The sequence below is a fragment of the Leptodactylus fuscus genome, chromosome 1 (genome assembly GCF_031893055.1).
Source record: "Leptodactylus fuscus isolate aLepFus1 chromosome 1, aLepFus1.hap2, whole genome shotgun sequence".
Lineage (NCBI taxonomy): Eukaryota > Metazoa > Chordata > Amphibia > Anura > Leptodactylidae > Leptodactylus > Leptodactylus fuscus.
This window is the reverse complement of record NC_134265.1, coordinates 38,600,631-38,616,512: the sequence shown is the minus strand read 5'-3', so window position 1 is coordinate 38,616,512 and position 15,882 is coordinate 38,600,631. Positions and strand designations below refer to the sequence as shown.

The window sequence follows — 15,882 nt, the reverse complement described above, 5'->3', positions numbered from 1 at the left end:
TCAAGACTATGCAATGTAAAATCCCAATACTTTTACTGGTAACCTCCAACAGTATTAATAGTAATGTCATGACAAGCCTGGGAGGCTGAAATCGGCTCCTGGCTGTCATGGTAAACCTGAATCTTGTTTTAGTGGATGGCAACCCACACCAAAATGGCGACAGCAATGTGATGCCTGCAAAATGGTGCCCTGGTCAGTTTTTTCTGGGACATCAAAAGGGTTAATGCCCGCAATCAGTGCATGCACTGATTGCAGAAATTGCTGGTCATCTGCAGTACCAGGTCTACAAATACGTGCCCTTCCTTTTAGGATTCAGGGCATTGCAGAGATGCCCTAATATAAAGCCCTGGTGGGTTCCATTTGAGAGCAGGTTCTACAATGCAATGATGTTGTCTGCAAAGCGCCCCCTACAGTCAAACATACCTAAGAACTGCAGGGTGTTCCTCAAAACCTGATGTCCATTCATGGCTTTGTTGATTTTATTCCTGGAGAGCAGATAGGCCACAAGCATGGACGCCATAAAGCCATTGAAGCCTCCGTAACCCTAAAGGAACAAGGTGAAGACATTTACACACGTACACAACACCGCATGGAAAAATCAGGTACTGAAAGAAGAAAATTTACAATATATATCGCCTTTACCCTGCCCCCAAGTAAACCTCTCGTGTTACCTTGTCAAGCTGCCGTTGGCGTAACCAGACTTTAAGGATAGAGATTCCATCTTTCATGCCAGGGAAGTCGGACACACAGCTGGACAGGTGGTGGAAATGCTGCTCCATAGCCAGGTCACACAGGACGGTGTTGTTATAGTGGGGGGTTGGGGGCTCAGTGGCTCCCTCTGCAGGAAAGAAGAGAAGCACAAAGGTGTCAGAACAGAAATGTCAGTTTACACAATAACAATTTACAAAATCTATTGGAGTCATTGGAGCAATAAACTCAGCTATGATAGGAGCGAAACATTGTCTGCAAGACTGGGTGATCAGATTGTGAGCTCCTGGGATCAGAAGTGATGCACTGTGCGTGAGAGAGGGTTACAGTGTGAGTTTCTCAAGTTTGGCATCATGAGATTTTATACACAATGTATATAATAGGGCGTTATAGAGCCCAGTAAGGTCTGAACTCCGACAGTCTCCAACACAAAGCAGCAGGCAATCTCTTGCTCAAAGATATCTGCAACTGGAAATCAATTTTTGTATGGTCGGTGAGCACGGTGGCTCAGTGGTTAGTACTGCAGCCTTGCAGCGCTGAGTCCTAGGGTCAAATCCTGCCAAGGACATCTGCAAGGAGTTTGTATGTTCTCCCCGTGTTTGCGTGGTTCCTCCGGGTACTCTGGTTTCCTCCCACACACCAAAGACATACTGATAGGGAATGTAGATTGTGAGCCCTTTATGGGACAGTGACTGACTATGTCTGTAAAGTGCTGCGGAATATGATGGCGCTATATAAGTAAGCATAATAAATAAATGGTCAGTTGTGATGGACATCTGCAGAGGGTCTACAGCTCACATGCCGCTGGTCTTTAGGAAGCCAGGGACCGTCCAAAGGCCAATGACTATAGCTCATCCCCTGTGCAGGCCCATGACTCCTATATCAATGACCAATTCTTACCATGAGGGACATTTTCATCTCCCGTGTACCAGGCAGCCCGTACATTGTTCTTTTGGGGGGCGAACACCTTGGACTTAAACATCCCCGGAGGAAGACAAACGTGAATACGGACTGTCAACATCTTCTCATTCTTACCTGTGAAAAAACAAGAGGAGTAAACACTTACATGAAATGAGGACAAGAACAGGGTCTTCCTGTAACCAGATCCTGACCATTCATTGATTATATAACATCTAACTCTTCAGGGACATGCATATATACAATTATACAAGATCGGGCAGCTGGAGGAGCAGAAAGATGAAAATTACAACAGCCAGGCATCCCAGGGAGAAGGAAGAGGCGGTTTATTATGGTACTTGCTCTCCGGATTGCAGCATATGTAGGTATGACTGCCACCATGTTGCAGCTTCCTCCCCTGCATGGCGGTCATGTGACACGTAGAGGGGCCAGAGACTTTATGTAATAAAGCCCTAAAAGGCCCAAAAATGATTCCAATAAGGCAAATGAAAAAAAAAATGTTTTAGCCCTCAAAAGCAAATGTATGATAAAAGAACCCAAAAGTGTGTCCGGCCATGAAGTGGTTAATAGGGTCATCCATTATGAATCGTTGTAGAATAAAGTTCTGAAAGTTTCACGTTGTCACTATAGTTCAGATCGCTGTTAGCAGTCAGCGAATAGAAACCATTCATGTTTACATCCAGAGGCACAAAACAGATGCTTTTTGATTTTAAAGATAAAACATTGCTTTGTTTGTGACCTTGCGTTACAATAATCTTACAGTAATCACATTTTTAGGATATGCCGTCACTTTACGATGAGCCCTCACTAATCCTGACATCAGCCATAGGTGTGGGATTAGCATTGTGTCCCCTGCACTGCCATGCTCCTGGACACCCAACTACAGTGGCCTACATTCACTATCATGCGACAGCAATGCAGTTTCCTGCGAAGTTGGTAACTCTTTGGGTTGGTGACCCTACTGTGGAGGGTAAGAAAATGAAGAGGATACATTGCTAGACCAGCTCTGCAGCCCCTTCATTGTCAAGATTGCTGAAAATCCTACAAGTTGCACCCACACCGATCACGATGTGATGGTATTTCCTGGTGATATGCCATGACAATGTGTGATGGGAATATATCCCTTTCTGCCTATATGATGATGTGTTGGGTAGAGATCACTTATATGCAGACTCAGGACTTCTACTCACCATCCGGCCTCAACAGAAGCACCGGCTTCAAGTGATTGCTGTTCATATATGCAAACTTGACGCTGCTGAATATCTTGCTCTTAGACAGTTTGGCAGCAATGTATGCCAGGTATAGTGCCCTCTTCCTTAGGTATCTCTGGTTCATGTTGTCTTTTGCTTGGAGAATTTCCTGCATAACATGAGTAAATTGAAGAATCTCAAACCACGCAACAATAATCCAGATTAATCATGGACTGCACGTAATGTAATGTATGTACAACAGAATAGTGAGTGCAGCTCTGGAATATACTACAGGATGTAACTCAGGATCAGTACAGGATAAGTAATGTAATGTATGTACACAGTGACTGTACCAGCAGAATAGTGAGTGCAGCTCTGGAGTATAATACAGGATGTAACTCAGGATCAGTACAGGATAAGTAATGTAATGTATGTACACAGTGACTATACCAGCAGAATAGTGAGTGCAGCTCTGGAGTATAATACAGGATGTAACTCAGGATCAGTACAGGATAAGTAATGTAATGTGTGTACACAGTGACTGCACCAGCAGAATAGTGAGCGCAGCTCTGGAGTATAATACAGGATGTAACTCAGGATCAGTACAGGATAAGTAATGTAATGTATGTACACAGTGGCTGCACCAGCAGAATAGTGAGCGCAGCTCTGGAGTATAATACAGGATGTAACTCAGGATCAGTACAGGATAAGTAATGTAATGTATGTACACAGTGGCTGCACCAGCAGAATAGTGAGCGCAGCTCTGGAGTATGATGCTAGGTTCACACCTGCGTTCGGCTCTCCGTTCTGTGGTTTCCGCCTGCTGCATGCAAGAAGACGGAAACCACAGACCGGGTCCAGCCGTGAGCGGCGGTGAGCGTTTTATGCTCTCCGCCACAAAACCGTTTTTTTTAATCCGGACACAGAGTCCTGCATGTCCGACTCTGTGTCCAGATTAAAAAAAAAAACGGTTTTGCGGCGGAGAGCATAAAACGCTCACCGCCGCTCACGGCCGGACAGCTTTCTCACCCATTCAAATTAATGGGTGAGAAAGAGTCCTGCAGGTTTCCGTATCCTGCCTCTGTTTTGTGCAGGAAACGGAGACCTGCAGAACGGAGACCGGGCGCAGATGTGAACGAGCCCTTATACAGGATGTAACTCAGTATCAGTACAGGATAAGTAATGTATGTACACAGTGACTGTACCAGCAGAATAGTGAGCGCAGCTCTGGAGTATAATACAGGATAAGTAATGTAATGTATGTACACAGTGACTGCACCAGCAGAATAGTGAGCGCAGCTCTGGAGTATAATACAGGATGTAACTCAGGATCAGTACAGGATAAGTAATGTAATGTATGTACACAGTGACTGTACCAGCAGAATAGTGAGCGCAGCTCTGGAGTATAATACAGGATGTAACTCAGGATCAGTACATGATTAGTAATGTAATGTATGTACACAGTGACTGTACCAGCAGAATAGTGAGTGCAGCTCTGGAGTAGATCAGGATTAATCATGGACCGCTACTTCTTCAATGTCTCTTGTTTTCTATGTGGATAAATTACACTCCAAGCAATGCAAACACCTGAGGCTCACATGGTTTTATAGCAGCTGGCCCAAAATTTTAGTTAATTTTTCAAGAGTCAATTCTGCTGTGACGGACTACCCTCACCACACTTGTTGTCAGGACCAGCAATATACTTGTTATCAGACTGCTGTCAGCACTATCACTACAACCCCCGTCCACACCCAGAGAGTAATTCTCTTAAAAGCGGCCTCCAGTCTGGCTGATCCAGCATGTCTAATGCTTCACATAGAGGATCATTCATGGGAAAGGCAGCCATATAGTGCACAAATTCTGCATAATGCAGAGGATATGTATGGCATCCCTTGGAAATAACAGGGGACTCTCTTTTAAAGCCTGATTTGTCTTGGTATTAAGTGTGATTTTATAATAATTCTGTGATACTTGTATGACCTGTCAGATGACCCCTTCAACTCAATTCTCCCACTAAATATTGCCTCAAAGCAATCCTTACCGGTGGCATGGTGACCGCAACATCCACATTGATCTCTGGCTTGATGCAAGTCCCCAACAGGTAACTCCCCACCACCTTGATGGAGGATGGGGGTAGGAATTGAAATTTGCCCTTTACTTGGTATGGAACCTGCAGGAACGGAACCTTCACAGATTTGGGAAGCCAGGACTGGTCCACTAACTGCAGGGGGGGAGAAAACAAGTACATTAAATCAAACAGTAAAAGGAATGGGTAACAGTGACGCCGTCTTTTCAAGTCTTACATCGGTGTTTGGGGTCTTGGGGATTTTCTCTATAAGGTCACTGATCTTCTGCAAGAATTCATCAATGGTTTTCCTCTTGTTGTCTTTGAGTCTCACTTCTTGCAGCAGCTCATCAATCTGTGAATGGAAAAGGGATGTGTAAGCCCATAGGACCTAGCGGTACTTTAGGTGAAGTATCTCACGTCTATGGTTATGTGATAAAAAGAGATTTCTGAAGAATTCTTCATTGTCTTCAACAGAAAGAGAAGAATAAGTCAATGCCAGTCACATCTCTGATGGAACGGATCAGGCTTGCTGAAACACAGCTGTCCTCAGCTGATAGTTAGGACTCCCCCATATACAGTAGACGCCAAGATCTGCTAACTTTTCTATAAGGAGCATCTTAAAGGGGTTTTTCAGGATTTAAATATGGATGACTTATCCTTGGGATAGATCAATATCTGATCAGCATGTGTCCAAAACAACATGAGACTCCACGCAAAGATTATATGAATGAAGCGAAAGCGACACATCTTCTGAACAGGCCAGTGACGTTATGTTTATTTGTCATATGGCCTGTATACAGCGCAGTCCCATCCAAGTGTATTGGGCTGAACTGCAAAATCCAGCACAGCCCCTACGTAATGTATAGCGCTGGGCTTGGTGAGCAGTGAAGAAGTTACATTGCCGATCCTGGGTGGAAGACCTTCACTTATTTCATATTGATGACCTATCATCAGGATGGGTCATCAATATATTACACTTTCAACATCCTGCAAGTGTTTGGGGCTGAGGTGCGGTACAAGACACAACCACATGTACTAAGAGGGAAAAAAAAAAAAAAAAACGTGTCCAATGCCCAGATTGTTGCACCAATGTCAAAATAAAGACAAGTTAGGTTCAGACCATCAATGTCTATTCTTAGAAGGCCCCTTCAAACCTTTCTTTTGATTTCTAAAACAAAATCATTCAAGCAATTCTTATTATCTTCTGAACTATGATATGGATGACCTATCCTTACACTACGTTGATGGGTGTCTGACACCTGGCACCCCCACAGCACACCTTAGCAGACACCACTTACTGTTCTCAAATGATGGACATCACGTTCATTGCCTGTTTGCAGTCCAGTCCCATTCAAATGAATGGGACTGAGCTGCAATACGAAGGCGTAAAGGGGCTGCAGCGCTCATCCAGTCTCTGTGGCCTGATAAACAGGGCCCCTAAACCCCAGCAACATGATGATATTCTGCTGGTTTAAAGACGCCAAACCTGCTGACAGACTCCCTTTACATTATGTCTTCTTCTATCACTAGGACAGCTCCATTAGTTTTTGTCATTTCTTTAGGGTAGCAGTGCTGGTAATAAGCTCTGCCGCATAGATACCTGCATACGCAGTAAACTGGTGTGGTATAGCTGCTCCGTCTCCTTCAGCTTTATCAGCTCCTCGGTACTCATGGGTTTGCTTTCATTGGACTTCTTCATCTTTGCAGGTCTCTGAGTATTAGGCTTTGAGGGTCTCTTTGCTGCTTTTTTAACTTTCGGCTTGGCAGGCAGAGGGTCACTTGACTCCTCAGGAGTCTCAGACATGATGATGTCCTCTGCATGGTCATCCTCCTGTATAAAGAATAGAAAAGGATTAAAGAAAATATGACCCTAATATCGACCTTGGTATGTTCTGAAAATGAAAACATTTTGACTGCAGAAATCCAAGGATGACCCAGAAATTTCTGCTAGGGATTTATTATTTTTATTATTATTATTATGATTATTGTTTATTTATGCAGCACCGTTAATTCCATGATGCTTTACATTTGGGGGTTTACATACGGTAAATAAAATATACAAAACAAATACAATACTAACAATGACTGACTTGCACAGTGGGATAGAGGGCGCTGCCTGCAAGGGAATACAATCTTTTGCAGCTGGTTGTGCAGCAGATCTGCTTGAGAGGTAACCGCACTATCAGACTTCATTCTATATTGTGTATAGAATATATATATATCTATAATATTCTATATTATATTCTATAATACTATATTGAGTCTGGGATATGTGAGCACCGGATTCCCAAGCCTGTGCCTTATGCTGGGAGGACGCCTGCCATCCTACACAATTATAATACTAGGAGTCCTTCTACCAGCATAAGGAACAAGCCTGGAAATCCAGCACTCACGTGCACATAGTTTCAAATCCCAGACTCATTCAATGAGATTTTTCTAATCTTCCCTACAATGTGGCAGCTGCAGAAGGAAGTAGCATGTTGTTAATTTCTTATGTGGCCCCCGAAACGGTTCTGATGTCTATTAGAGACTATACAAAAGGATAGGTAAAAAGTATATGATTGCTGGGACACCAATTCATCATGAGAATGCAGGACCTGGAGGGCTGAGTGTGAATGGAGTGCTAGTACACATCAATGTGCACTATGGCAGGTCTAAGAGGAAGAGTCAGGAGTCTTTAGTATGCAGTGTCCACGTGTGACACTATGATGGAAGGCTTCAATATAGGTGGCATGGTGTCCATTTATAGGGCACTATGATATGATAGAAAGACTTCAGTATGGGGGCCATGGTGCCCATGTGTAGAGCACTATGATGGAAGGCTTCAGAATGCGGGGGTCATGATGCCCATGTATAGAAGAATATGATGGAAGTCCATGGTGCCCATGTATAGGGGAATATGATGGAAGTCTTTAGTATGGGGGCCATGGTGCGAATGTGTAGGGCATTATAATGGAAGTCTTTACTATGGGGACCATGGTGCCCATGTGTAGAGCACTGTGATGGAAGGCTTCAGTATACAGGGGTCATGGTGCCCATGTGTAGGGGAACATGATAAAAGGTTTCAGTATGGGGGCCATGGTGCCCATGTGTAGAGTACTATCATGGAAGGCTTCAGTATACAGGGGTCATGGTGCCCATTTGTAGGGGAATATGGTAAAAGGTTTTAGTATGGGGGCCATGGTGCCCATGTATAGTGGAATATGATGGAAGGCTTCAGTATACAGGGGTCATGGTGCCCATGTGTAGAGTACTATCATGGAAGGCTGCAGTATGGGGGTCATGGTGCGAATGTGTAGAGCACTATCATGGAAGGCTTCAGTATGGGGGTCATGATGCCCATGTGTAGAGTACTATCATGGAAGGCTTCAGTATGGGGGTCATGATGCCCATGTGTAGAGTATTATCATGGAAGGCTTCAGTATAGGGTGCTATGGTGCCCATGTGTAGAGTACTATCATGGAAGGCTGCAGTATGGGGGTCATGGTGCGAATGTGTAGAGCACTATCATGGAAGGCTTCAGTATGGGGGGGGGGGTCATGGTGCCCATGTGTAGGGGAATATGGTAAAAGGTTTTAGTATGGGGGCCATGGTGCCCATGTATAGTGGAATATGATGGAAGGCTTCAGTATAAAGGGGTCATGGTGCCCATGTGTAGAGTACTATCATGGAAGGCTGCAGTATAGGGGTCATGGTGCGAATGTGTAGAGCACTATCATGGAAGGCTTCAGTATGGGGGTCATGATGCCCATGTGTAGAGTACTATCATGGAAGGCTTCAGTATGGGGGTCATGATGCCCATGTGTAGAGTATTATCATGGAAGGCTTCAGTATAGGGTGCTATGGTGCCCATGTGTAGAGTACTATCATGGAAGGCTGCAGTATGGGGGTCATGGTGCGAATGTGTAGAGTATTATCATGGAAGGCTTCAGTATGGGGGTCATGATGCCCATGTGTAGAGTACTATCATGGAAGGCTTCAGTATGGGGGTCATGATGCCCATGTGTAGAGTACTATCATGGAAGGCTTCAGTATGGGGGTCATGGTGCGAATGTGTAGAGCACTATCATGGAAGGCTTTAGTATGGGGGTCATGGTGCGAATGTGTAGAGTACTATCATGGAAGGCTTCAGTATGGGGGTCATGGTGCCCATGTGCAGAGCACTATCATGTAAGGCTTCAGTATGGGGGTCATGGTGCGAATGTGTAGAGCACTATCATGGAAGGCTTTAGTATGGGGGTCATGGTGCGAATGTGTAGAGTACTATCATGGAAGGCTTCAGTATGGGGGTCATGGTGCGAATGTGTAGAGTACTATCATGGAAGGCTTTAGTATGGGGGTCATGGTGCGAATGTGTAGAGTACTATCATGGAAGGCTTCAGTATGGGGGTCATGGTGCCCATGTGCAGAGCACTATCATGTAAGGCTTCAGTATGGGGGTCATGGTGCGAATGTGTAGAGCACTATCATGGAAGGCTTTAGTATGGGGGTCATGGTGCCCATGTGCAGAGCACTATCATGTAAGACTTCAGTATGGGGTGCTATGGTGCCCATGTGTAGAGTACTATCATGGAAGGCTGCAGTATGGGGGGGGGGGGGTCATGGTGCCCATGTGTAGGGGAATATGATGGAAGGCTTGAGTATAGGGTGCTATGGTGCCCATGTGTGACAGTGCACCGCTGATTGCTATATGAGAGCCATAGGGGAGCACACACACATATAAATACCCCACTGCACATTCTATATGATCGGTACATCGCCCATCATGAATATTCATGAGCTCCCTCCCGTGGACACGCCTCCACACCGGCACTTTACCTGCACTCGGCCCCGTTTCCCCTTCATCTCCTCTCCGTCTGAACACGTGTGTTACCGATTCCTCCACCTCAGACCACGCCTATCGGTGCTTCTCATTGGACTAGGCGTTCGTCGCACAATCACGTCATGATTCAGGCGCTCAGGAACTGACGTCAAGCGATGAGGCGATTCTGCGGGGAGATGTGGCGGCCATGATTGTTTCTGGCACTGCTGCCCCCCCCCCGGTTGATTTGTAGCCTAAGTAGCGATCGTGATTTGTGCTTGGGGACAGGGAAGCTATGGTGTATAGGGGCAGCAAGTGAAACAGAAGTACACAGAGAGATCTGCTGAGACTCTTCATGGAGAGTGACATGTTACACAGCGGGGTGACATCTGTATGGTGGCCACACTGTGATGGCCTGATATTTATAGGAAAGCTGGGTAGGAATGGCTATAGCTCTCAGGCACCCAGCTTTTCCATGTAGATATTTAACCATTTCTGGGCTATTCAGGACTGGACAAATTTTAGTTTTTTTCATACGCGTGGTTTTTAGGGCTGTGCCGTTTTTTTCCTTGGTCAAATAACTTTTGCGCCTTTTTTCAGTGATAAATGGCTTTATTTTTCTATGCTTTTTCATTATTTTATTATTTGAGAAAATTTGAACGAATACAGAGGCTAAATGTGGCAGTTTTTCACATTTTTCAGTTTTTTTTTTGAAAGTGTCACTAGTTTCTCCTCTCTGCTGTGGTGATTCTTATTTAGTTGACACTTGTTCTGTCACAGGGTGTTAGGGGTAGAACCTGCAACGTGGTAGAGGTATTATTATTTATTTATTTTCTATTTCATATAAAGTTTGTTCCCTATAAAGTTGTATAACTTATAGGCAGTGTCGTAACTAGTAGAGATGAGCGAACGCTGTTCGATCGAATACAAGGCCGCATACGATGTATTCGTTCACAATCGAATACAAGGCCGCATACGCAGTAAAAATTTGTGTCCCCTCCCACCTTCCCTGGTGCGTTTTTTGCACCAATAACTGTGCAGGTGAGGTGGGACAGGAACTACGACAACGGAGGCAGTGAAAAAAATTGAAAAAACCCATTGGCTGCCGAAAACATGTGACCTCCCATTCATAAGAATGGCCGCTGCCCTATTCGCCATTTTTGCGGTCAGACATAGGGAGAGAAAAATATCTGCTGAGGGCTAGATAGCGATTAGCTTCAGATAGGCAGGCAAGAACTAAAGAAGAAAACCAACAGCTCTTCTCAGAGCTATACACTATAGGGACATCAGTCCAGCTTTCCCCGGACGGTGGAAAACAGGGATATACAACTTCATATATAGCGGAGAAATAGCTTTCATTTTTGGCTGTCCACACACAGAATAGCCAGAATCCACAGCAATTACAAGTTCATATCGCTGGAAAAAGCCTTGAATTTTTTTTTATTTATTTTTTTTTTTTTTTGGGGGGGGGGGCCTGAAACATAGCATCAATCCACAGCAATTACAAGTTCATATAGCTGGAAAAAGCCTTGAATTTTTTTTGGGGGGCCTGAAACAGCAGCAATCCACAGAAATTACAAGTTCATATAGCTGGAAAAAGCCTTGAATTTTTGGGGGGCCTGAAACAGCAGCAATCCACAGCAATTACAAGTTCATATAGCTCGAAAAAGCCTTGAATTTGGGGGGGGGGGGGCCTGAAACATAGCAGCAATCCACAGCAATGACAAGTTCATATAGCTGGAAAGAGCCTTGAATTTTTGGGGGGCCTGAAACAGCATCAATCCACAGCAATTACAAGTTCATATAGCTGGAAAAAGACTTGAATTTTTGGGGGCCTGAAACATCGCAGCAATTCACAGCAATTACAAGTTCATATAGCTAGAAAAAGCCTTGAATTTTTTTGGGGGGGCCTGAAACATAGCAGCAGTCCACAGAAATTACAAGTTCATATAGCTGGAAAAAGCCTTGAATTTTTTTCTTGGGGGGGGGGGGAGGGCCTGAAACATAGCAGCAATCCACAGCAATGACAAGTTCATATAGCTGGAAAAAGCCTTGAATTTTTGGGGGGCCTGAAACAGCATCAATCCACAGCAATTACAAGTTCATATAGCTGGAAAAAGCCTTGAATTTTGGGGGGCCTGAAACATAGCATCAATCCACAGCAATTATAAGTTCATATAGCTGGAAAAAGCCTTGAATTTTTTTGGGGGGGCCTGAAACATAGCAGCAATCCACAGAAATTACAAGTTCATATAGCTGGAAAATGCCTTGAATTTTTGGGGGGCCTGAAACAGCAGCAATCCACAGCAATTACAAGTTCATATAGCTCGAAAAAGCCTTGAATTTGGGGGGGGGGGGGGCCTGAAACATAGCAGCAATCCACAGCAATTACAAGTTCATATAGCTAGAAAAAGCCTTGAATTTTTTTTTTTTTTGGGGGGGGGGGACCTGAAAAAAAGCAGCAATCCACTGCATTTACAAGTTTATATAGCTGAAAAAAACACTTGAATTTTGTTTCTTGAAAAATTGCAGCAATCTACTGCAGTTACTTCTTGCTATATACATGCAAAGCAGCTTTTCAGGCTGTGTAACCCCAAAACAAGGATACAGAGCAATTAGGTCAGGCTATGTCTGCTCAAATCAGATATCCAGGGTGTGTAACCCCAAAACCTAGGTGGGAGAGGCAGAATTTCAATCAGACTATGTCCGGTCAAACATATATAAGACAGAAATAATAAATGGGGTGATACAACCAAACAGAACAATGAAGGCCCAAGATGGAATACTAATGGTTGATGATGAATAAATGACACTTACATTACATATATATAAGGATATGTGAAACATCCATGGTTTCTAAAGTGCATATATAACATATAGTTTTTTAAAGTGCAAATATTCTGTGAAATAACATGATACCAAGTGGTAAATTACCTATGGGTGGACCTTCATGTAGTGAACGCGCCCCACTACGCGCCCCACATGTAGTGGGGCGCGTTCACTACATGAAGGTCCACCCATAGGTAATTTACCACTTGGTATCATGTTATTTCACAGAATATTTGCACTTTAAAAAACTATATGTTATATATGCACTTTAGAAACCATGGATGTTTCACATATCCTTATATATATGTAATGTAAGTGTCATTTATTCATCATCAACCATTAGTATTCCATCTTGGGCCTTCATTGTTCTGTTTGGTTGTATCACCCCATTTATTATTTCTGTCTTATATATGTTTTAAAATGTATTTAAATAAAGCTTTATATATTTTTTGCTAAACATTTTCTGTGGCAGTGCGCTTTTTTAGCATAGTGTTCTATTTATATTGCTTTGCCAATTTTTTGCCCTATATTTAGTTGTGTATATTTATGTCCGGTCAAACCAGTTATCCAGGGTGTGTAACCCCAAAACCTAGGTGGGAGAGACATAGCATCAATCCACAGCAATTACAAGTTCATATAGCTGGAAAAAGCCTTGAATTTTGGGGGGACCTGAAACATAGCATTAATCCACAGCAATTACAAGTTCATATAGCTGGAAAAAGCCTTTAATTTTTTTTTCTGTGGGGGGGGGCTGAAAAAAAGCAGCAATCCACAGCAATTACAAGTTCATATAGCTGGAAAAAGCCTTGAATCTTGGGGGGGGGCTGAAACATAGCAGCAATCCACAGCAATGACAAGTTCATATAGCTGGAGAAAGCCTTGAATTTGGGGGGGGGGGGGGCTGAAACATAGCAGCAATCCACAGAAATTACAAGTTCATATAGCTGGAAAAAGCCTTGAATTTGGGGGGGCCTGAAACATAGCAGCAAACCACAGCAATTACAAGTTCATATAGCTAGAAAAAGCCTTTAATTTTTTTTTTCTGTGTGGGGGGGGGGCTGAAAAAAAGCAGCAATCCACTGCATTTACAAGTTCATATAGCTGAAAAAAAACACTTGAATTTTGTTTCTTGAAAAATTGCAGCAATCTACTGCAGTTACTTCTTGCTATATACATGTAAAGCAGCTTTTCAGGCTGTGTAACCCCAAAACAAGGATACAGAGCAATTAGGTCAGGCTATGTCTGCTCAAATCAGATATCCAGGGTGTGTAACCCCAAAACCTAGGTAGGAGAGACAGAATTTCAATCAGGCTATGTCCGGTCAATCCAGATATCTAGAGTGTGTAACCCCAAAACCTAGGTGGGAGAGACAGAATTTCAGTCAGGCTATGTCCGCTCTTTTTAGTTTTTTACAGTGTGTAACCCCAAAACCTAGGTGGGAGAGACAGAATTTCAATCAGGCTATGTCCGGTCAATCCAGATATCTAGAGTGTGTAACCCCAAAACCTAGGTGGGAGAGACAGAAATTCAGTCAGGCTATGTCCGGTCAATCCAGATATCCAGGGTGTGTAACCCCAAAACCTAGGTGGGAGAGACATAGCATCAATCCACAGCAATTACAAGTTCATATAGCTGGAAAATGCTTTGAATTTTGGGGGGCCTGAAACACAGCATCAATCCACAGCAATTACAAGTTCATATAGCTGGAAAAAGCTTTGAATTTTGGGGGGCCTGAAACATAGCAGCAATCCACAGCAATTACAAGTTCATATAGCTGGAAAAAGCCTTGAATTTTTTTTATTTTTTTTTTATTTTTTTTGGGGGGGGCCTGAAAAAAAGCAGCAATCCACTGCATTTACAAGTTCATATAGCTGAAAAAAACACTTGAATTTTGTTTCTTGAAAAATTGCAGCAATCCACTGCAGTTACTTCTTGCTATATACATGCAAAGCAGCTTTTCAGGCTGTGTAACCCCAAAACAAGGATACAGAGCAATTAGGTCAGGCTATGTCTGCTCAAATCAGATATCCAGGGTGTGTAACCCCAAAACCTAGGTGGGAGAGGCAGAATTTCAATCAGACTATGTCCGGTCAAACCAGATATCCAGGGTGTGTAACCCCAAAACCTAGGTGGGTGAGACATAGCATCAATCCACAGCAATTACAAGTTCATATAGCTGGAAAAAGCCTTGAATTTTTTTGGGAGGCCTGAAACATAGCAGCAATCCACAGCAATGACAAGTTCATATAGCTGGAAAAAGCCTTGAAATTGGGGGGGGGGGCTGAAACATAGCAGCAATCCACAGAAATTACAAGTTCATATAGCTGGAAAAATCTTGAATTTTGGGGGGCCTGAAACATAGCAGCAAACCACAGCAATTACAAGTTCAAATAGCTGGAAAAAGCTTTGAATTTTGGAGGGCCTGAAACATAGCATCAATCCACAGCAATTACAAGTTCATATAGCTGAAAAAAACACTTGAATTTTGTTTCTTGAAAAATTGCAGCAATCTACTGCAGTTACTTCTTGCTATATACATGTAAAGCAGCTTTTCAGGCTGTGTAACCCCAAAACAAGGATACAGAGCAATTAGGTCAGGCTATGTCTGCTCAAATCAGATATCCAGGGTGTGTAACCCCAAAGCCTAGGTGGGAGAGACAGAATTTCAATCAGGCTATGTCCGGTCAATCCAGATATCTAGAGTGTGTAACCCCAAAACCTAGGTGGGAGAGACAGAATTTCAATCAGGCTATGTCCGGTCAATCCAGATATCTAGAGTGTGTAACCCCAAAACCTAGGTGGGAGAGACAGAATTTCAGTCAGGCTATGTCCGCTCTTTTTAGTTTTTTACGGTGTGTAACCCCAAAACCTAGGTGGGAGAGACAGAATTTCAATCAGGCTATGTCCGGTCAATCCAGATATCTAGAGTGTGTAACCCCAAAACCTAGGTGGGAGAGACAGAAATTCAGTCAGGATATGTCCGGTCAATCCAGATATCCAGGGTGTGTAACCCCAAAACCTAGGTGGGAGAGACATAGCATCAATCCACAGCAATTACTAGTACATATAGCTGGAAAAAGCTTTGAATTTTGGGGGGCCTGAAACACAGCATCAATCCACAGCAATTACAAGTTCATATTGCTGGAAAAAGCCTTGAATTTTGGGGGGCCTGAAACATAGCAGCAATCCACAGCAATTACAAGTTCATATAGCTGGAAAAAGCCTTGAATTTTTTTTTTTATATTTTTTTTTTTTTTTTTTGGGGGGGGGGGGCCTGAAAAAAAACATCAATCCACTGCATTTACAAGTTCATATAGCTGAAAAAAACACTTGAGTTTTGTTTCTTGAAAAATTGCAGCAATCCACTG

The 15,882-nt window shown here is 43.4% G+C and overlaps 1 protein-coding gene across 1 annotated transcript in view; it reads right to left on the bottom strand.

Annotated features, from left to right (window-relative positions):
• Positions 1-9,784, bottom strand: part of NOL6 (nucleolar protein 6) — a 34,658-nt gene extending 24,874 nt beyond the window's left edge. The window contains exons 1-8 of the mRNA XM_075269677.1: positions 9,703-9,784; positions 6,485-6,715; positions 5,120-5,236; positions 4,858-5,037; positions 2,817-2,985; positions 1,609-1,743; positions 672-838; positions 424-544 (exon numbers count right to left, since the gene is read on the bottom strand). Of these exons, the coding sequence (XP_075125778.1) occupies positions 424-544; positions 672-838; positions 1,609-1,743; positions 2,817-2,985; positions 4,858-5,037; positions 5,120-5,236; positions 6,485-6,715; positions 9,703-9,729 (1,147 nt within the window). The 5' untranslated portion in view covers positions 9,730-9,784. The remainder of the gene's footprint in view (positions 1-423; positions 545-671; positions 839-1,608; positions 1,744-2,816; positions 2,986-4,857; positions 5,038-5,119; positions 5,237-6,484; positions 6,716-9,702) is intronic.
• Between the last annotated feature and the right edge of the window lie 6,098 nt (positions 9,785-15,882).